The sequence below is a fragment of the Pleuronectes platessa genome, chromosome 17 (genome assembly GCF_947347685.1).
Source record: "Pleuronectes platessa chromosome 17, fPlePla1.1, whole genome shotgun sequence".
In the NCBI taxonomy this organism is placed as follows: Eukaryota; Metazoa; Chordata; class Actinopteri; order Pleuronectiformes; family Pleuronectidae; genus Pleuronectes; species Pleuronectes platessa.
In genome coordinates, this window is record NC_070642.1 from 3,567,085 (window position 1) to 3,589,200 (window position 22,116).

General features: G+C 40.4%; 1 protein-coding gene across 2 annotated transcripts; it reads right to left on the bottom strand.

Moving 5' to 3' along the window:
• On the bottom strand, positions 1–13,092 carry ufl1 (UFM1-specific ligase 1). 2 transcript variants are annotated; one of them, XM_053445629.1, is made up of 20 exons: positions 12,840–13,092; positions 12,533–12,678; positions 12,326–12,354; positions 12,094–12,191; positions 11,062–11,176; positions 10,785–10,915; positions 8,901–8,959; positions 8,662–8,808; positions 6,035–6,210; positions 5,752–5,931; positions 5,534–5,657; positions 5,319–5,441; positions 4,991–5,111; positions 4,734–4,900; positions 3,811–3,933; positions 2,952–3,082; positions 2,685–2,765; positions 2,504–2,589; positions 1,162–1,342; positions 1–428 (listed from the first exon to the last, which is right to left on the bottom strand). In XM_053445629.1, the coding sequence occupies exons 1-20, from the start codon at positions 12,914–12,916 to the stop codon at positions 219–221; spliced, it is 2,505 nt and encodes an 834-aa protein (XP_053301604.1). In that variant the 5' UTR covers positions 12,917–13,092; the 3' UTR covers positions 1–218. The 2 variants fall into 2 exon arrangements, with proteins under 2 accessions (XP_053301604.1, XP_053301605.1); XM_053445630.1 differs by lacking the exon at positions 3,811–3,933 and having other exon boundaries at positions 12,840–13,086.
• Between the last annotated feature and the right edge of the window lie 9,024 nt (positions 13,093–22,116).

The following is a 22,116-nucleotide window of genomic DNA, read 5'->3' on the forward strand; positions in this document are numbered from 1 at the left end:
AAGAGCTGAGCTTTTAATGAATGCATGAAAATCAGAACCTCATTGAGGATTTTCATGTTAATTGAGTTTTACAATGAGACTTCCCACACAGGAATTATGTCCACATAGATATTTCACAAAAATACAACTGACGTAGTAGTCCTGCAAGTATTTATCTGAACATTTATGACCATAAAAACTTCATCATGGAACAATCACTCTTCTCCTCTTTTTAATGTTCAGTCCTCGTTGACAGATGTTTTCCTCTGGGACAGCACCAGCTCCTTCACTTGAGGTGCCAGGGTCATAAGCTCGGAGCGGACGCTGCGGGCCTCCTCCTCCTGCTCCTCCGCCTTGCCCTCTGCCTCCTCCTGTTTCCTTCCCTGACTCTGGCTCACCAGCTGCTTCACCACCAGGCTCTGGTAGGCCGACAGCAGCTGCTGCTGTTCCTGCAGCAACACATGGACGCAAGATAACATTTCAGCAGGTTAACTCGATGAACAGACGCTCTATTACACTGACACTGCAGCAGATGGAGATTACAGACATTAGCTGAGTCTGAAAAGTGGATGTAAACAATCAGAAGATGAAGTGATGCGTTGCCAACATTTGCTGACGCATTTAGAGCACACTGAAGCACAAACACGGCCATTATGACTGAGATAAAGATGTACTATTTTAGGTTTCCCACACCTGTTTATGGATCAAAAATAAACAGCCCCGAATGCATTTTGCGCTGTCTGTTACATTTTCATACGATACGTTTCATCTTTGTGTCTCCACAGACCGTGTTTGCATGTCTACAGTGGAGGGACAGGACCTGGTATTTGCATACAGGTTTGTGTTGGGGACAAAACTCTGGTAATACAATAACTTTAGAGAAATAGGCTTAAGAAACTGATTTTATTCAGCTCCGTCAGACTGGTCAAAATTCAGCTGACCTTGAGGATGTACTTTTGCAGAGAATAAAAACTTTGGCTGTGTCTGACTAAGACTTCAGTTATGGACATACAGTCTTGGCCGTAAGTATTTGGAAAGTTGCACATTTAAATTCCATGGTTTATGGCAATATAGATGGAAATAGAAGGATGTTTATATTTTACATCTTAAAAGTGCACAGATCATAATGTTAATTTTGACAGGACTGGTTAGGTTTTTGGTCACAGTGAGTGTCAGACGTACTGTTGGTATTCGTCCTGTGAGAATTCCGATGATCTGAGGCACACAGCGTCCCGGAGCGTGCAGCATGCAGTGGGTGCTGGCCTGAAACAGCAGCACGCTGGTCAGATGGAGAATCAGAGCCGGTTCCTCCGTTTCCTTGAGCTGCTCGGTGAGGGCCTGACGGTGCAGGAACAGTGCCTGTCTGCAAACACACAAACAAATGCGTTAACAAATCACTAATTAAAGGGGTCGATACCTGTGATGCTCATTACCAAGTCAACATTTTTATTCTAAAGCCTCTTTTCCTTTTGTCAAAAACCTACAAACACCAATCACTTCTCGCTTTTGTCTGAATTGGGAATGGATACAATCACAATTCACTCCCATGTCAAATGACTCTGCAGTAGACACAGGTGACTAAAGGCTACTGCCCCGATTGGTATTGAGGGAAACATGACACCTGGGTGAATGTGCTAATTTGGCAGGACAGCGAGGTGAGAAAGTGCCTGGGTTGCCTGTTTGTGATGTTGCACTCAGTAAAAAATGAGCACAAAGCTTCTCTAATGGCAATGGGAAAAGAGACAATAGCCTGTTTTCGCACCCACGTACACCCACTAATTGTACCCACGTACACCCACTAATTATGGTGTAAAAGAGGTATAATAGAGAAGCTATGCGTGATTTACTTTAAAAAATAAAAATCTATCTCAAACCGACATTTACAACAAATCCTCAGTTCAGCCTCTGACTGACACAGGCAACATTCACTACGACCTATTTAAAGCACACTTTCCTCTAATTGAGCAAACCTCTGGAAAGGGCTTGTGAGCTCCACCTCACCCTCTAACCAATGTGGAAGTTCTTAAAGCAAACTGTTAAACTAAGTAACTTGTAACTAAATTCAGGGATCATCATCGGTTGGAAATTGAAACTTTTTAAATACATCCTCACGTGTGTGGAGAGCAACAAAGACTACTGCAGCATCTCTGAAAGGTCAATATTACACTGATTAACTGCTTATTGTATGAGATAAAGGTATCGTAGTTAATACCTGAAAATACTGACTGAAGTGGAAAACCTCTGCTGTGAGAAGATACAAAATATAAAGATGCTACTAAAACATTATTCTGATGCCACTAAACAGCTGAATAATAATTTGGTGTGACTGAATCCGATGACCTTTGTGATGTCATGTACGTAAATGGAAAAAAGCTTTGGAGCAGATTTGACTTTATGTATGTTTTCTTCATAATTTGTTTATATTTGATACATTTGATACAACGGTCAGATTTGATACCAGCATATATATGTTTTTCAGTACACAAAACATAGAATGCCCCTTGAAGAAAAAACTAATAATTACCTCTCCTTTTTCTTGTCTCCTTTCTTCAGCATGAATCCACACACTTCAGCAGAAGTCTCTATGTTGGTCAGAAAGTCTTCAATCGTCTGATGAAAACAAGGTGAGGCCATTTTTTATATTTTATCCATCACACAGAAGCAGCAGCTGATCATGTACCTGACAGCAACCCTACTGGACTCACTTTGCCAATCAGACAGTTGTGCAGCTTCATGAGAGGTCCTTTAGTCTCCTCTGACAGTTTGCCCAGAATCTTCACTCTGACCTGAGGCGACATGTCAGAGATGATCAACATCCAGTCCACGCTAACAACTCCCACAGTGCATTTCACACAATGACACATGGTGTTAAACTCTAAGTTGATCTAAATCTGATGCCAGGCTCTCTGACGGGTCCTTGCTCCCTGAGGCTCCTTCGAACAAGGAAGACATGAGAAAAAGTGTTTCCTGACCTCGTTGGTGATGGAGCTTGGGTTCTCCACAGACATCATCAGGTCAGCAGCCAGGAAGTTCACCAGGATGTTGGTGATGTCTGTGCACACAGTCTTCAGGACGTGCTTTGCAATGTTGACCTGTGTGTCATCTGCATGAACAAAATATTTCTGTTAAATTCATTATAGAATAAATTAAGGCACCTATATGACGTGTGATTTGGGGCTGTAGAGAGACATGCGGCTTCATCCAGACTACTACTATTCTGTTTGAACTTGTGTTCATACCAACATGCTTGAAAACTCATATCACATGAGGACTCACATACAGTGCCTTGCATAAGTATTCACCCCCTTTGGACTTTTCTACATTTTGTCATGGTATAACCACAGATTAAAATTTATTTCATCGTGAGTTTATGTAATGGACCAACACAAAATAGTGCATCATTTGGAAGTGGGGGGAAATATTACATGGATTTCACAATTATTTACAAATAAAAATCTGAAAAGTGTTGAGTGCATATGTATTCACCCCCTTTACTGTGAAACCCCTAACAAAGATCTGGTGCGACCAATTGCATTCACAAGTCACATTTGCAAGTCACATAATTAGTAAATAGGGTCCACCTGTCTGCAATTTAATCTCAGTATAAATACACCTGTTCTGTGACGGACTCAGAGTTTGTTGGAGATCATTACTGAACAAACAGCATCATGAAGACCAAGGAGCTCACCAAACAGGTCAGGGATAAAGTTGTGGAGAAATATGAAGCAGGGTTAGGTTATAAAAAAATATCCAGAGCTTTGAACATCTCTCTGAGCACCATAAAATCCATCATAAGAAAATGGAAAGAATATGGCACAACCACAAACCTACCAAGAGGAGGCCGTCCACCCAAACTGAAGAGTCGGACAAGGAGAAAATTAATCAGAGAAGCAACCAGGAGGCCCATGGTTACTCTGGAGGAGTTGCAGAGATCCACAGCTGAGGTGGGAGAATCTGTCCACAGGACAACTATTAGTCGTCTACTCCACAAATCTGGCCTTTATGGAAGAGTGGCAAGAAGAAAGCCATTGTTGAAAGGGATCCATAAAAAATCCCGTTTGGAGTTTGCCAGAAGCCATGTGGGAGACACAGCAAACATGTGGAAGAAGGTGCTCTGGTCAGACTTATGCAAGGCACTGTACATTGGGAATGCACCTGCTGGTGTAAATAGAAAGGCATGCGTGTCCATCTGGACGCTGGAATTGTTGCAGATTGCTCAAATTATAGCTCGGCTCCTACACATGCTAGAAACAAACAACTAGTTGTATCATTGTAAAATACAGAGCTTAACTGCACATAAGCTGTTTGCAAAGACAACAGAGTCCGCAATGTCTGTAATTGATTATTAATATTGCGTTCTACACTAGTAGCTGAGGCTAGTTTCCTTCCAGCAGGGGATCATGTGATAAAACCCTGGCGAAAAGCTGTATTGTGACCAAAAAGACCCAAGAGTTTGTGAGTCTACCTCATTGCTCCCAAACATATCGGTTTCTGCCCGTCCAGAATAAAATGCAGCCTCGGACTTATTAAACTGATACCGGGTCAGCAGTGTTTCCGAACTTTTATCTAAGCTGTAGGAATTTAACTGTGTCCTGGGCAACATTGACTGCCTACTCCTCTGAGCCGCTGCAGTTACATTATTAATCCAAAGTATTTCTACTATTATCAGTGTCAGTATTCTCTATTATTTAAAAAAAACGTCCTGATCATTGACTTAGTGACTTTTTGTCATTTGTGGCAGGAGAAGGATTTACCAGAAAAGAACTTGGTGCCCTTTTCAAAGAGTCGGATGTTGTTGTACAGGTTGGTGATCTCCTCCTGCAGATCCTTCATGCTCTTCTTCTTGTTGGCCCCTGATGGAGAGCTGGTGGAGGACATGAACACTGCTCGCAGCACCTCCTGATAGGCTTTCATGAGAGGCCTGTGGAGACATAAACAGTCAGATAATGGCCTTGCTGTTCTCCCTGATCTTTGGAGAAGTTCTCACTTCAGACAAAAACCTGTGTTTTACCTCACTAAATTCCCTGCCAGCTCAGAGAGGATTTCTTCAGGGCAGTCACTCACTCTCTGCTCTAAAACAGCCACGATCTCCTCCGGGGCCATAAAGGGGGCTTCAGTCTGTCTGCTGCGATCTTGGCAAAGGTAACACACAAGGTAATTAGTCTCACAGGAAAAGTACATTTGAATTTGTCATCCATGATAAAAAACCCAGGGGAGAGATTTCGAGACAACCAGCCATAACACTCTTGTTACAGTAGAATGCCCAACTGAAAAGGCTTAATGTGCGTACAGTGACATTATATCCCTATGAAGATAAAGCTTTGTGGCCCTCAGCATACTTTGCTGTGAAGGTCCGGTTTCCTCATCACTGTCCTCGTCTCTCCTGCCTTTCTTCTTGGTTTTACGAATACGGATTTCCCTGGCGTTGCCTCCTCCGCCTGATTTCACACTGCCACTGCCCTCTGAGACACAGAGAGTTAAGAGATGTCATAGAATCATAGATATTTAAAATGAATGCTGTGTGTCCTGGTGAGACTGGGTTGTTTAAACAAACCTGTCGCCTTCTTCCTGCGTTCAGCTTCTCTCTTTTCCTTTTTAGACGGTGCCGAGTTCTCTGTCATAGACGATTGCTTCAGATCATCCTCAGTTATCAGAAACACAGGGTTGTTCTTGACTTCCTTAAAATCACATCACACAAAAACTGTTCTTTCAAATCTGTAAAAATCACCTATTTATGATCAAAGAGTTGTCTTTGGTGTGACATTGGAAGACCTTCTGAGCTTTCTGCTGCATGGCATCGTCAAACAACGACAGGCAGTTGCTGATGAATTTCTCACTGACGACCACCGTGCCTCCCAGTACTCTGGCAGAAGACTGCACATCAGTATTTCTCATAGCCTGGTTGATCAGGATCCCAACGTCCTCCATCGACAGGCAGCTGGGCAGAATCGGCTACAGCAACCAGTCAGATGAGAGAAAATTTAATTAAAAAAAATTCTAAACAAAAAAATTCAAATGAATTTAATAGCAGTTAACTTAAGCCCTGTGTGAGCACCTGTATGTCAGTCCACGTGGCAGAGCTGACAGCTTCCTCCACAGAGGCCTCCACCTGGTCCACCAGAGTCTGACCCACACAGGCGGCTCTGAGGAACAGCAGCTTGTTGGACTTGAAGCGTTTTCTGATGTAGCTGGGTGGGTCGGGGATCCCCAGCCTGATCAATGCGTCGAACTCTGCAGGAAGAGAACTTCATCGGTTACACGCAACCCTACTGAAGTTACGTCACATAGCGATGGTGAAAATGAATTTATGCGTGATACAAGGGGTTAATGGGTTACCAGGAGTCATGCCATGAGCCTCCTTTATACAGTTAAGATGACCTCTCATTATGCAGGTTTTGTCTGTTTACACTGAACCAGAGAAAGCTGACCTAACACCGCCCATGTGTGTGATTTTAGATATCATGCAGACGTTCTCGAATCAAATGCATGACTCACACTCTGTCTCACTAGGACACTTTTAATCACTACTTAAAACACATCTGTTCTCCTCGAGTACGTTTTTATCTCAGCTTATCGTATATGTTATATTTTATTTGACTTATATTTTTTGCTACTTGCACTATGATGTATTACAGGCTACTGTCCTTTTGTTGTACCATTACACTTGTGAAGTATTTTGGTCAAACTCGTTGTTTTAAATGTTCTATATAAATAAAATTGACTGACATGTTTTTTGAATATTGTTTTATGTCTTCAATTACATTAATTGAAAATTACATCCCAGGTTCAACTCTGCTCATGGCGAAACATCAACATGTCAGCATATCAATTTATGTTTCTCCAGTTTTCCATGAAAGAGTTTGAAAGGAATCTAACAATTTGCAATCAAATATCAGAATTTAGTGCATTGAAATCAAATGCACATTATGGGTTTAACTCAAAAGACTCAGAGGGGACTAAGAGACCAGGGAAGTGGTCATCTAGTCTTTTTAAACACCTCTTCAACCTGCGTGTCTATGAACAGGACTAACGTAACCAATATAAACACACCAACTGTGTACTGATCAATATATCAATCAGCAGCTGTCAGATGTGTCACTATTATAATGTTGGTTGATAACGGTTGTTAATATAATAACGTTAGTTTACATTATTTCTCACTGTAATATTGTTGGTTGGCTGCTGATGACGTAGCGAGTTGTGTCCCAGTTCATAGGGGAACAGTTTCTAGCCCTCCCCCTTGTGGCAACGTTTGGGACACTCCCAGTGAAGGCCACTTCATATCTACTGGTAGGGTCAAGGGAGAGGAACTGGGACAGGGCCGAAATCTTGTAAACATGGAGGCAGTCACGTGTTTGTTAATGCTTAACTTGACCTGGGGTTGGATTTATAAAAAAGTGCGCACACAAACCTGAACTCCAAATCCGCCCTCCACACGCCCAATTTCAACCATAAATGGTCAATGCAAAGCACGTCATGAATATTAAATTATGAAGCTGACCAATGGGTTTCCAACGTGAGTCCTGACGGAGGCACGGCATCAAGCGATGTGAAGAGGAAGGGAAACTTTCTGACACTGACATTGAGAAGTCTGTTAGTGAGGTGAAGAGCGACTTTATGGGACAGCAGTTATGTCACTAATAAAAAAATACACTGATACTCTGCCGCTGCTGTGGATAACGAATGTGTGAGATCAGAAATCGCTGAACCCTCGCTTCCTCCTCGTCCTACCATTCGCATGCACACATCAAACAGAACCCCGCACCACTGTCACGGCAGTATTTATCCATTTAGAGCATCGGACCGATTCCCTCACATCAGTGGATCCTTACCTCCTCTCTGGGATATTATTTGGAAAGTTTCTTAATTTCTTGTAAGTTATCTCCTGTGCGCTCTGTGTCCTCTACGCGCTGGGTCGCTTTGTGCGCCTGAGGGCTCAGTCACGTTCACTGCAGTGAATTATTGATAGACGCACGGTGTTAGAAGATATTTTTAAAACCTGTTAATGACTCAGCTCCGTAACTCCGCAGTTAAATCTAATCTGAACGTAATTTGCTGTCAGTTGTTTCATATATTTTTAAATTAAAAGGCTTGTGTGGAACAGATATGTCTCGCGAGCAAAGCTGAGCTGTTGGTTTTAATGTAAATTATGAATTGAATCATAATCTGGCTTCAGTTTACCACCTAACCTCTGCGTCACCACTTTCCCGTCTCCAAAACGTTTGTACGCATGGGTCAGAGTTTGCGTGGAAACATGCAAATTCTCCCGTCAAGTTTGTTTTTATAAATCCAAACGTTCGCGTGAGAAGTGGCGTACGCACGTTTCAGGCCCCGTTTTGTGCGTACGCAACGGTCATAAATCCGACCCCTGGGAAATATGCAAATTTTCCCGTCAAGTTCGTTTTTATAAATCCCAACTTAAGCGTGAGAAGTGGCGCACGCACGTTTCAGTCTCCGTTTTGTGCGTATGCAACGGTTATAAATCCAACCCCAGGTCTGTCAAAAAATATATTTATGAGGAATTATATAAACACTTTCTGCACAGATTTAGGCAAGAATCATTAAATAAAAATAAAAATAGAGCAGAGTCAATAACAGAAAGGAATAAGGTCAAGGGTGAGAAATGAAATGGGGAAAAAAAAAAAAGTGATTTAAAAAAAAAATTGCAGTACAAAAACATACCTAAATATCCATTCTGCTGGAGGAAGGAGTCCACCCAGGAATTCTGCGTTGTGGAGTAAATATCGGGGATGTACACAGCTTTGTCCTGTCGCCCTCCAACCACGCTTCCTTTCAGACGTCCAGTATTCACCAACTCCTCCAGGACAGCTGATGACAACAAAGTTCCACCTGATTAAAGCTCACTGTGTAACAAAGAGTCAAATAAACAATTGTCAAACATCAGAAGAGTCTCTTCTTACTGTACAGAAGATGTTCCTGAAATCCAAAAGCTGCTATCATGCTGCTCACAGGTGTCGGCCTACAGAAGGAAGATAAACATTTCATATCACATTCAAAACAACACAAATAAGAAAGTCAATGGGTCTCATGCATGAACAGTTTTGTATTTCTCTCCTGTATCTCAGTGTTAAAACTTTCACTGCACAAAATCACTTGTTTCAAATTAATGAACACCAGCACGTTTCTCTGTAAGGCCACATGTTCTGCTGTTTGTGTAAAAGTTTCATTAAAAAAAATATTACCTGAAACTCAAAGTAGGTTTTCACACTACAGTGAGAAATCAATCAAATTTGCCAGCATGGATAATCACATTAGAGGCCCAATTTTCAATCATTTAGATTATTTTGACATCATATTTAACTCCATATAAATTCACATTCGAGTTTTATTAGGGCTGGGCAATTTAACCAAAATGTATCAAAACCGACATTTATAACCTTTAACCGACCTTATACTTTCCTAGCTCTGGTTTCACCACCGATTTCCCCAATCGGTTTGATTCCGAATTACAAGATCCCGATTCATTCGATTTGATTCAATATTGATTCAGTTGTGGATATTTCATTGTACAAAACCTGTTTAGCTTGGATATGAAAGACATTTCACTGCTGAAAACTGTGAAAGGAAAGCTCTAACTTGCTGCAGTATTTAAAATATTAAGGAAGGGCTGTCATGAAAACAAATTTTGTAGGATGATACTTTACAGACTAATGATAACCCTTTCAAAGAGCGCTGAACTTTGAATTAACTCTGTTACCATAAATTGGTATACTTTTGTATAAATATTAAACATTTGGCACAGGATATATGTTACCATCTTGGTAAACATGGAATGATTATGATTATATTGAGTTAATATTCCAGCATTTCCTCTAGGATTGTGTGAGTGTGTGTCTGCTCGTTGGTCTTCCTAAACCAAATGATGATCACATTTATTCAATTATTAATTGATGATGTCATGAATCCGGATCGTTCCGGTGACTTTGACCCTGATGTCCTGCCTGTTCGCGTCTCGTGTTGCGCATGGCAGGTGAACTGAGTGAGGGCCTGTGTGTGTGTGTAAACTCTGTCTTGCTCCTTCTTCAGAGACAGATGTGAGATGAGAGAAGAGAATCTCTTAATTGCTAAACTGTTTCCGCTGTTCCTATGTAAAATGGGCTCACTCGTAGGAAAAAGCACGTATTAACAGATCGATTTCTCCCTTCTATGAATCGATATTTGATCATTTAAATGAAGTTCGATTTTAATCAGAGAATCGATTCTTTAAATCCAGCCCTTTACTTTATCCAATGCATTCATTCAAACCTGTCAGGAACAACGTTCCTTGCTGTGTGTGTCCAACACACTCCTGCAGATTTTTCTTCCCACAGATTATAATGCAGTGTAGTGTTTTAACGTCATTGTTCATATATATATATATATATATATATATATATATATATATATATATATAAAAAATATATATATAAGCTCAGCAGGTTTTTATAAAGATCAGCGTGTGAGTGATCAGAAAAGAGCAGAGGAGCAGAGTCACTTGTTGACCGACACTGAGTAAAGCACAAAGAGATGAGCCCCATTAGAGAATAATCGTTTATTAATTGAGGTTTAAGTTTGAAATAATCAGAATCTGGATTTAAACTCATATCCCCTTACCCTCGTTATTATGATTGCCTTTCTTTATGAAAGAAGGCAGAGTACCTGTACATGCTGGTATAACTGGCCTGTTAAAAATGTTGAAGTACAAGAAAACTTGTGGCCACAGCAACTTGTCTACTATCACTTGCGTCGTCCACTAAGTTGTTTACAGGAGTGGTTCTTGTATGAAATATCTGAACACTGTTTACCTTGTGATGGCGCTGAAGAGCCCTCGTATTCTGGCTTTGTGTCGAGCAACAAAAGCTGGAGTGAATATGACTCCCTTGTTGTACTCGTCCATTTCTCCTTGAATAAGCTTCCCAAGACGCTTCGTCAACTCCTGAGATAGAAACAGCGAAGTCAGCGACGTAATAATACGTGTGTGTGTGCAAAGAAGCTAAGGTCAACTACCAGGAGGGATCAATTGTCTAAATACAAAGTTTATTAGCAAATGTATCATGAGATTTTTTCAGCAATGTATTTCACCTCCGATAAGAAATCTCCGGGGAGGTCATAACTTTTGCAAAGTTCTGCAATACTGATCAGACCAGCCTCCTGCAGTTTGTCGTTCACCTCCTCAGCTAAACGGTTCAGGTACGAGCTGCGGGCAAGACAAGATGATTGAACAACACATCAGTTAAGATTAGCCAAGTTTGTTCCCTAATAAAGATTTTGTCTTTTCACATCTTGCTTTTGTTTTTAAATACCCTCTTAAGAATTTGTCTCTGTCTATCTTAAGCTGCTTTAAAAAATGCAGTGAACTCCGGATCATTTCATGACATTTTCCAGAGGGGCTGGATGTGAGAAAGCAAATGTCTGAATCAGAGCCTCTGGACTCTCTCCAGAGTGTCTTTAGCCAGCCCCCTAGTAAAATAGCTGGACAATGTCTGAATGAGCGGATGGGACAACACAGCTGGGGATCCTCCACAGGATTCACTGGGAGCGAGTGGGCATGTTGATGATATTTCTAACACGCAATGGATGCAAAAAAGAAAAAGAAAAAACAAACCAAATATCGAAGGATGAAAAAGTGGTGCAACGCACAAAGATGAAAAGATAACTTTTGGCGATAAGAGCAGAGGCCGGTGTCAATGTGCTGTTAAACACAGGATTTCCACAACAGGCCCAATTCTGCAGCCAATCTTCAGAGTTCATGTCTGAAAACGACTTTACTGAAATACTCCAAACGTCTGCACTTTTGTATGTCAGTTATAATTTAGAGTCTACTTTTGATCTGTGTATTTCAACTGGCCAAGAACAATAGTGTCGCAATAGTGTCAAAAGTGTCTGATGGGGTTACATATTTTTAATACAGAACTACAACACTGCCTTTTAATTGAAAATTTCACCATCTGCAGTAGCATGATGGTGAAATGGTCTGAATGGTCGCGAAGTCTAGAAGAGGTCTATATAAATACAGTCCACTTATCATACAGAACAAATGAGGGCTCTCTGGATCCTGTTTCATGGTAAGACAGGTGGACTCCAGCGCTAATGTGCAATTATTGTCATACTCACTCATCAATGAGTTGTCCCAGTACGAGCTGAACATCTCTATCAGACTTCACGATGTCACTCGCTCTGTTTTCAACATGGACCCAGTCCACATTGAGAATCTGTAGGAAAGGAAAAAGGTCAGGAGAACATTTCCAGGATGTGTGAGTAGAAGACTGGTCTGGCTCTGAGCTTTCACAGTCATATGGTGCAGGACACAGCTCAGAGCACACAGCGACATTTACACTTCACGAACCTGCTGGAGGTCGACGATGTTGACTCGCCCTGTGAAAGGAAATGACAGGAATGATTTAGTGTCAGCACGTCTACTCCACAATATAGCAATAGTTGACCGACAGCCTGAGACCACTTATATGGTTTATATGGTGATGTGAAGGCTCTTGTATTAACAAGAGATCATCTGGACCACGTTGAGTCTACTTTGTGTGGCCGGGACACTGACCTCCATGCACATACAGCTCATCACGGATCTCTCTGCTGATCTGTGCTGGGGTGATATACTCTTTTCCATCGAGCGTGTGCACCACATCCAGCTTCTTGTCCTGAACCAGTTTTGTGATGATCTCAATACAGTTCCTCTCGGACAGCCTGTGGAGAGTTTCAAAAGCAAGTATCAGTGGCGGTGTTACCCTGCCATTTGCAGACATGTAGTTTCCCTCTCTAGTTATTGCTAACAACAGCTGTTATCAGAGAGGCGACGAGTCACAGCTTTTAAACTCGAAACCGTTAGCTCCGCTGCTAGCACTTACCTTTGCACCGTGTCAGCAAACTGAGCTCTCTGGAAGTCCGCGGCGAGCCGGCGAATTTCTTCCCAGTCGGCCGCCATTTTTCCAACTTGAAGTGTCGGTAGAGTGAGTCGGCTGTCAGAGCTTTCCTGGACACTTCCCTTTCACAGCGTGTTAGCTAGCTGGGAAGACGCCTCTCTCTTTTAACCACACGTCAACATACAGTGACTTGTACGGTGAGCCGAGAGGGACAAATCTCACTCGCTCACAGCTTCCTACACCGTGGTCTGTGTGCAGAGAAACTGAACTGAACCAACGAGGCCTTAAACAGGATCATTGCAGTTACATTAGAGCTTTGACTTATCTATAATATGCATAAATATTTGAACAATAAACTAAGGCTCCTAAAATCAAGCCCCATCATATATTAAAGAGTTAGGGTTAGATCACTTTGCTTCCAAAATACAGTCTCTCTCTCTCTCTCTCTCTCTCTCTCTCTCTCTCTCTCTCTCTCTCTCTCTCTCTCTCTCTCTCTCTCTCTCTCTCTCTCTCTCTCTCTCTCTTTTCCACCCACCTCTCCTCTCTTTGCCATTTTTATTCTCTCTATATTTGCCAAGTATTTGTTCATTGTTGGAATTGTTGTGTTTCTCTATAATTGTTAAGGTCTCTACCTTTATTTTTAAAGTGCCTTGAGATAAAGTGTGTTTCGATTTGGCGCTATACAAATACAAATTAATTGAGATTAATTAACAATAAAAAATAATTAAAGCTCGAAAAGTCTCTATTGAAGGGGGATGGAGAGAAAGAGTGGGTGGTAGTTGTCACCTATTCACCAATATCGTTTTAGCAACAGTGTATGATGTATTTTGCTACATTTATCTGAAGAATAAGAGCATTAATAAAAGAAATGCACATGCGATGAATGATGCATGTGATCTTGATCAAAGATTTACCTGATGAAGAATTCAACCAGTCAGTGTAAATACAACCAGCCAATTGTATATGTATATACATGTTTAACTTTAATGTGTCCAGTATTTCCAAAAGTATACCCTCATTTTTGTATTTTGAGTGAACTGGCCCTTTAATTTTCCTACTAGATCTGTATTCTGGACTCGTCAGAGCTAAAAACCTAAATAAATAAATAAGAATGAAGAATAATTTTAATATGATTCTTAAGTTAACATTTTTTTTTTATCTTGTGGCTGATGAAATCGTATGGAAATCCTTTTCTTAAATTGTCCATCCTGCCGCTGCAGCTCAGTGAAACATGATGTGAAAAGTAATGGAACAAACTCAAGTTGCAGTAGAAACCACGAAACTCTAGGGAGCAGTAGACTACAAGCTATTGAACTCCTTGCAGGTCGGTTAACAGATGGTTCCGTGCTGTACGAAGCACTCCATCAAAGAACTGGTAGGAGTGAAACACTGTAATTATATGTCATGTGCACATTCACTGCAGGCCTATATGTAATTAATTGCAAGTTAATTTTTTAAAAAGCACAATCTCAATGAGAAAACTGTCCCTCTGTGTCTGGCAAAGTTGAACTATCTCTCAAAGCCATGTACGCTCCTTAAAGCCTGCTGTGATGAGGAACGTCTTGAAATAACCCCTCCATGTTATCCAGCTTCCACATATAGTGGAGATATAGCCAGCTTGGCCTCTTCGAAGAAATGTACATGTTCCATAAGCGTGAAGAAGAAACTAATCAGTAGTCTGCAGCCAAGTTTGAGAATCAGGAGAAAAGTTGTAAAATGATTTGTTCAAACTTTTGGATCTATTGTAGGATTTTCTCTCAACATAATATCTGCCTTCAAGCTTGCATTTAACAGACCACTCGAGGTAAAAGAAAAGCATGAGATTAAAGTCTATGTTGTGTGGAGTGTGTGGGTGTGATACAATTTCCCCTCACTCCTCATTGACAAAGAGCTAAAATGTAGAAATACCCTAAAGGTTTTATAATGGAATTTCCTGAACTGGTTGAGTGTGTTGGACCCAGTGCGGACAGCAGCATTTGCTTCTCACGTCTGAGTGCAGCAGACATACATAAAGCTGGTTTTACCCACATAGATGATTGTATCATCGAAGCTTTGTTTGTTCTGGTTATATGACATTATGTGTTTGTGGCTGACTGGATGTATGAGTTTGCCAGTAAACTCTCTCAGGCTTGAATCGGTGTAATCAGGCTGAATGTAGAGTTTTATAGGGATATAAAGGTAGGAAAGCCCATTAAAGTGGAGGAAAACTCAGATTTCAATTTCTGCCATAGTTATGCATTAATACATAGTAGAGGTCACGTATAGGAATACGTTTTAGCTCTATCATGTCTCATGTAGAAAGATTTTAGATAAGTAGACTGTACGATGTTGTTTTAAATGTTTCTCTAAGGCAACTTTCATTATGAGCTGTTTCCTTAAACCACATGAATACTGAACGTTTTTAAACCATGAGACTTGTTAACTAGAACACAACAAATAAAAAATTAGCAGAAGCAGAGGGAAGTTCGCTCATGGTGAGGGCAGGTCAGGCACTATTACAGTATATTTTTTACATCATTTCTCAATCATATAACAATTGTTTTGTTCTTTCATTTTGCAGAGAGATCTACAGATTGCTAAATTAATTGTTTGCACAACTTATATATGTGACTATTTAAGGCTATTTTTTGGTATTTCTTTCTTGTGCACCACTTAAACCCAGTACCTGTGTCATGCTGCTTTGCAGCCATGTAACCAGACTTTTCTTCAACAGATTGGAATCAGATTATATTGATGCACACACCCAACAACAAGATGCTTCATGGTTTCTGCTGCTGTGTGTTGGCCAGAGAAACCTGAATGACATTCGCAGAGCCGTAATGCTCCAAAACATGTTCTAATAATGAAATATGCAGCAGAGCCTCTGAGAAAGAACCAGAAACAACTCTAACCAGATTTTTATGTTTCATTCTGCTCTCTATGACCCTGCACTAATCTGAGTCTAAAGAAGCTCTATGGCAACCCCAGCAATGTGGCTAATTGAGTCCTCAAAAGCATTAATATATACAAACAATTTTAAAAGAAGAATTTGATCCAGCCGCCTTTTTCACAAAATAAGAATAAAAGTTCCCCAAACTAATTTCAAACCTCAAAGCGGAGCTTCCCTGACAAAATTTAGGTCATATTTCCACAGTGAATAAGCGCTGTTGGAATGCCTGTTTGAATTGTAATCAAGTTGAGGTCCATTAGTAAACACGTTTGTCTCCGCAGCAGCATCCTGTGACTTCAAACAGCTCGACTTAAGATAGTGATTGGGGAGAACATCTGCTTTGAAGATGTCACTGAACAAAGTGTGAGATGCTTGTTCACATTTATCCTTTTTGTTTTCTTAAATGCATGTGGAAAGTGTCACATTCAGCAGGTTACATGAAAACCAGGCCACTTGGAAAAAGGCAGAATACGTTTTAAATACACTGTTAAAATACAATGCAACAGCTCAGTACACAGATTTCTCACTTTCTTTTGAAATCATCGCTTACCTATTAACAAGAGAGATGTAGTGATAAAAGATGTCTCTTCCTTGGACATATAGAAGCTGCTTAAAGCTCAAAACAAAGCGAGTTTTCTGAAATCAAGGAATGTGGCAAGTCACAGCGCTATGTACAAACACCTTTAAACGTGTGCACTTTCAGAATGTCTGTTCTCAGAGACATTTGTAAAAAAGCAATATTTTGTAGACATGAAAAACAAGAGTTTTCTGAAGATGGAACACAAAAATAAGAGCTTGGTCTTTCAATCTCTATCCTGGTTCCTCTCTTGCCTCTGCACACCCTTGGCATTGACTATGTAAAGTGTGTGTGAAGCGACTCTTGTGTTTGCCATATTAATTCTAACATCCCTAATGGTGTAGTGGTTTCAGACAGTGTGTGGATAATCTAAGAAGGATTTTGTGAATTTGAATGGTTTCAATACTCAAATGCATTGATAATGAGCTGTCTTTCATCCTGCCACACTGTTGTCACAGAGATAGATTCCCTGTCAGAAGTCTTTGTGTTCCACAAACACTCGTTAAATGTTGATACACAGAGCGCGGTTAGTGACATTAGTTTTATGTTGTGCCCTCCGCAATAACAGAAACATTTGTTATACATGTAACCCAAAAAGAATTACCACTCACCTCATGTCTTTGTTTTTCATGTCTTTGCTTTGGTTTTTGACGTCCTGAGGCTTTATTATTTAACTAGAGTCTCATTATCCATATCAGTGACATGTCCTGCAACAACATGCAGTTGGTTTTAGCTGTAAATGTCTAAATACCCACAGTACACTTTTACACCAGTACCCTGCACAAAATCCACATAAACAAAGCTGGCGATTAGCTGCTAGTATTTCTCAAGTGCGTCACCAGCATGTCCCATTATGACAAAAACATTGATAACTACTTTGAGTTAGTGCACTTTCTGCAGCCCATCCAGGGCTCCATAAGTCACCGGAGAGGTGAGCCGGGGAAGGTTGCGCCCATTGGATTCTTCATTGCTCAAGAATGGAAGGTCGCAGCCTCTGAAGGACGCAGCATGTGTCATTGAGGTGTTTAGTTTTTGCGGTGCCCTTAAGTGGCCAAAACAAAAAGATCTCTAAATGAAGCGTTACATTTTTTGGTGGAAAATTTGACCTTCATTTCCACATTTTTCTTATGATTTCATAGAAGTTTGGTTCTATCTCTGTAGCTATTGCCATTATTTTGTTTTTGGCACTTTGCCAAGTCCAAATTTGACCTGGAGGTTGAGATGCAAGTTGTGGTGGATATAAGGTTTTGCCAGTAGGACTTGTTTTCTGTTCCAAATCCAATTTGAGATTAGTCAACATTGACATTCAATTACACCTGGTATAACTATGTGTTTCATGTCCACATTTGATCTCTATATGATATTTACACCTGATATGTGTCTCAAGTGTACACACTGAGATCTGATTAAGATTCGATAACTTTTTCAAGCCCACGTCACATCCTCCTCTCGCTTGCACAAACCCAAAACAAACAGCAAACTACCAAATATGTTAAATGAAGAAGAAGAAGATGGCAGTAACTCATGAATTTTCAATATTTAGTTTGATTGGTTTTCAAAGGAGGGGTAGAATCTGTCAATCCATCCTCGGGGGTCTTGAATTAGATACATAGTTGAGGACTGAGAAGAGGACTCAGTAGAAGGCCTCCTGTGTTAACTGACTAATTGCTTCTCGATGCCTATGGATGCTGCTACCTCTCTGGTGATTATTATTTCTGTCCATGTAGATGTTGTATGTGGATTAAAATTGCATTAACACTTCTGTTAAATATGGAGATGCCTTGCCCCGCGCGTGACGGTGTCAGTTGAGTCTCGCCTGCATCTGATGTTAACACAGGGAGCTGATACATAGGGTTTGTGGTATGACTACTGTACTTGCACAAAAAAAGAGCCTATACTGAATTAAATGCGTAGACTCTACCGTAAGAAGCTGTGCATCCTTCAGTCCTGAAAATATAGAATTTCCTTGTTTAAACAAAAGAATGGATTCAGTCGACAGAAATACTAGTGCTCTTACTTTTAAATAGCTTCAGGAACATTGCCAATATTCACGTTTGTGACATATTTGAGAGATAGACATTTTGAAATGTGGTGAAAGATCATTTGTCTATTCTACTTTGAATCGCATGTTTTTCACATGCAGAAAATTATAAAAAACTAAAGCAGTGTGGCCGGTCACAATGTGTCCCTGATCACCTTTATGATCAGGGACACGATTGTCTGGTCAATCTTATGACAAGCTGTCCTTAATGGGCAGATTTACACCTGTTTTGTCATGATGTAAAACTCTGAGCTTTCAATCGGATGACCCCAAAAACATTTCAATGCCAGGTGAAAAAGGAGTGCTACTGTATAACTTCATTCGACTCCTCATGTTTCTCACACAGACCAAGTAAACACACATGCACCCATGACGTGTTGTTGTTTATTCAAGTTATGAAACTTCAGCCAATCTCTTTGTTTTTACCCCATCTTTTCTAAAAATACAGCAAGTAGAGAAGCAGAGCTAGCATGAAGCCAGATACTGACACCAGGCCGCTTCAGGTAGATTCCCTGACTTTCGCTGCCTTCCGATGGTGTTGACACCTCAGCTCTCAACTCTCTCTGGTTCCTTGGGGTGTAAGTAGGTGGGGAGAGCGCTCTGACAGTGATTATAGTGGTTGGGGGTAGTGGACACGGAGGCGTAACTTATTTATTCAGGCACAGCAGTCAGCCTGCTGCAGAAAAAACACAAACATTTCTATCCAAAAACTGTACGGAAACAAACAAAAACATATTTTTGAGAGTTCCTTTCAAAGTATGTTGAAAGACTGAGCTCTTACGATTTAGGTTTCTTTCATACCCACTTCAAAAGACAGCCGTGCAAAATGTTTGCTACCCCACGGCTAAGAGCCCCAGTTAGGTCAAAATGAAAACAGAAAAAAAAGGAAAGTCTTTAGTGTGCTCTTAGCCCCGGGCTAATTTCAATGATTGCATTATAAAAAGGTGTGTTCAGGTTAAACAAATACAATTCTTTCACTGAAGACATTTTACTGTGTACTTTAAAAGCATTTCAGTCTGCAGAATCAGACTAGGGGTGATGGCGGCTGGCAGGAGAAGCAGCACATGGGAATGAGACAGTCTGAGAGAGAGGGATAGGGAGACTGCAGCTGGAGATGTCATGACTGTGCATGCTGCTTCCAAGTGTAATGAGTGTGCAGTCGAGTGACCACCAATCCACACACACAGGCTCTCTAATAATTTCTATTCACTTCCAGTTTGGGAATGCTGTGTGACACCATAACATGAAATACAAATGCTTTCTTCATCTGAAGAAACCTCATAAAGAAATAGCTTTCAGTCATCGCCCCAACAAGTTGCTGATGACATTTCATTTCTATGAACAGGGTTCAGGATGAGGGGAACATTCCTGCGTGAGAGTTTGACACTTCACACTGCATTTCCGTGGTTCTCCATCTAGATGTTAGACACTAGAGACATATTATTATTTTAAATTTTTTGCATCACTTACCAATAATAGATATGTAGTGTTTTACGATGATGCAGGTAGATTATTTTAATTAACTAACGTTTTTGCAAATCTTTCTTTCCTACCATCACTATTTTACAGTACCTTATTAAAGGAAAGGAAATAGGAGGGGTGACATGGAAATGACAGAAAAGAGATAAAGAAGGGAAATTATAGAAAGAACAAGGAAAGGAAAGGAAAGAAGGTGTTACTCGGCAATGGCAATTATAGAGAAGATAAAGGAAAGGAAAGAAAAGTCAAGGAACGGAGAGGAGAGGAAAAGAAAGGAATGCAAAGAAAGTAAAAAAAGAAGACATGACATGGAATTTACAGTAACTGCCCAAATAAAAGAAAAGTGATAGAAAAAACGAGGAAGGAAGGGTTTTGAAATGTGATTTGCAGGTTTGGTCCTCGCTCATGAGAGGATGAGTCCATCATCTTTCGCTTGGCGAGGTCTGTGTCCTGTGTCCTTGAGCTTCAGATTGCTTGGATCTGTCAGACCGGGCAAGAGACAAATTCCATCAGCAGATGTCATGGTAGTGTTGTGGGTAAGGGACCTTGGATGATGGGTACATATTATTCTGTCACACGTACAGCCCACTAGAAAGCCACCCAAAACTCACAGTGAAACATCCATTCAGAGAAAGCTCAGATAACAGCTAAATGAATATCTGAATGATCTATACCTCCCAAGACCACCAAGACATTAAGGGGCGTGCCACTAGGTTAGAATATTATATCACATTCTGAACCGATGCAATGTCTGAGCTGAATTGGTCTGATCAACAAAACCCTGAAGAAATGTCTGTACTGATGAATAAATCCAGAATGGACTTTTCCTCCGGGTCACCTGATCCACACAGTTTTATCTTGGTGATGGGCAGATGAAGCATCCCGAAGCTTTGGGGTTTACTTCTTTCTTCTTAAATATAATTTTTTATTGCCTGCTGTAAAGATAAATTTACATTGACAAGTTTAACATATAAGATGTTAATATCATATGATGGTACTTGGTAGTATAATATCTCACTGCTCATATAGTGTATCATGACCAGGAGTGGAAGTTATACATTACAAATACTTAAATTACAGTTACAAAGTTGTCGTTTTGTACCTTAACTTGAGTGTTTTTAATAATCATATATTTTACATTTAAAGTTATAATAATTTTTCTGGGTTCTGGGATCATCTGCAATGTTGGAGAGACATTAGATGTAAATGCAATGTTTTTGTACCACATGTCGATACACAGAATTCCTGCTGCAAGTTTTCCTTTGCCTACTGATGATTTTCAAAGCAAGCATTACATTGGTGGTCATCTTCCTGCATTGGGTGACCATCCCATAGGCAACACTCCTCCGGAGGTCAGGCACCTCGTAATTGTAGTTGGGAAGGACAACGGGTGTTGAATTGTGGGTTTCAAGTCCTTGTTTTTGCACATAGTGAAAGATCAAATCTGTTGATGTCTCACATGGGACAGTAGGCTGGAGAAGAGAGTGTTAAGATAAGTGTTGTTCTCACAGAACAGTGCATTATTACATCCACCCTCATCAATGAGTAGGCCTACACAATCAAAGCTGTTTAATATTGTGGCATATAGTACTTTACTTTAGCACTTACTTTGTCTTTTATACTTCAGCTAACATACACAGTGTACACCCTCAGTTGCCAGTTATCCTAAACCATCCTAAACCTTCATTAAGTATATTATTTTAAGGTTATGATGAAAATGTTTTAGAGACGTGTTGATTCACCTTATTAAACAATGTTAATATTTGTTGTTTATGCCTCTCTAGAACTGTAATTTATTACATTATTGTTCACCCCATTTACTGTATATCAGTGAGGTTACTAAATACTTACAATCATGTGAATAACTAAACTGAAGTCATCTCTTCATTTACAGGGATTTATGGAGATAACTGTCTTCCTATATTACTGATTCAGGCATTTTAACTCAGTGAAAAAACCTGGGGTGGGTGTCTTGGATCCCATCATTGTATATGTTCTGTATTTATTGGCGATCTCGTAGAAGAACAATGACACAATGACACAATGCTTACATTTTCCTTTTCCTCTTTTAGAACATGTCGCTCAAACATCCTCCCAGGCTCTAACATAATTACCAAACAGCTCATGTAACCTGTGGTTGTTTGGGGAAATCTAATTAAATCAAATTAATGTGAACCATGTTAAGAGCTTTCGAGCAGAACTCCAAAGTGAGGATATGTTGACACGTCAGACAGGT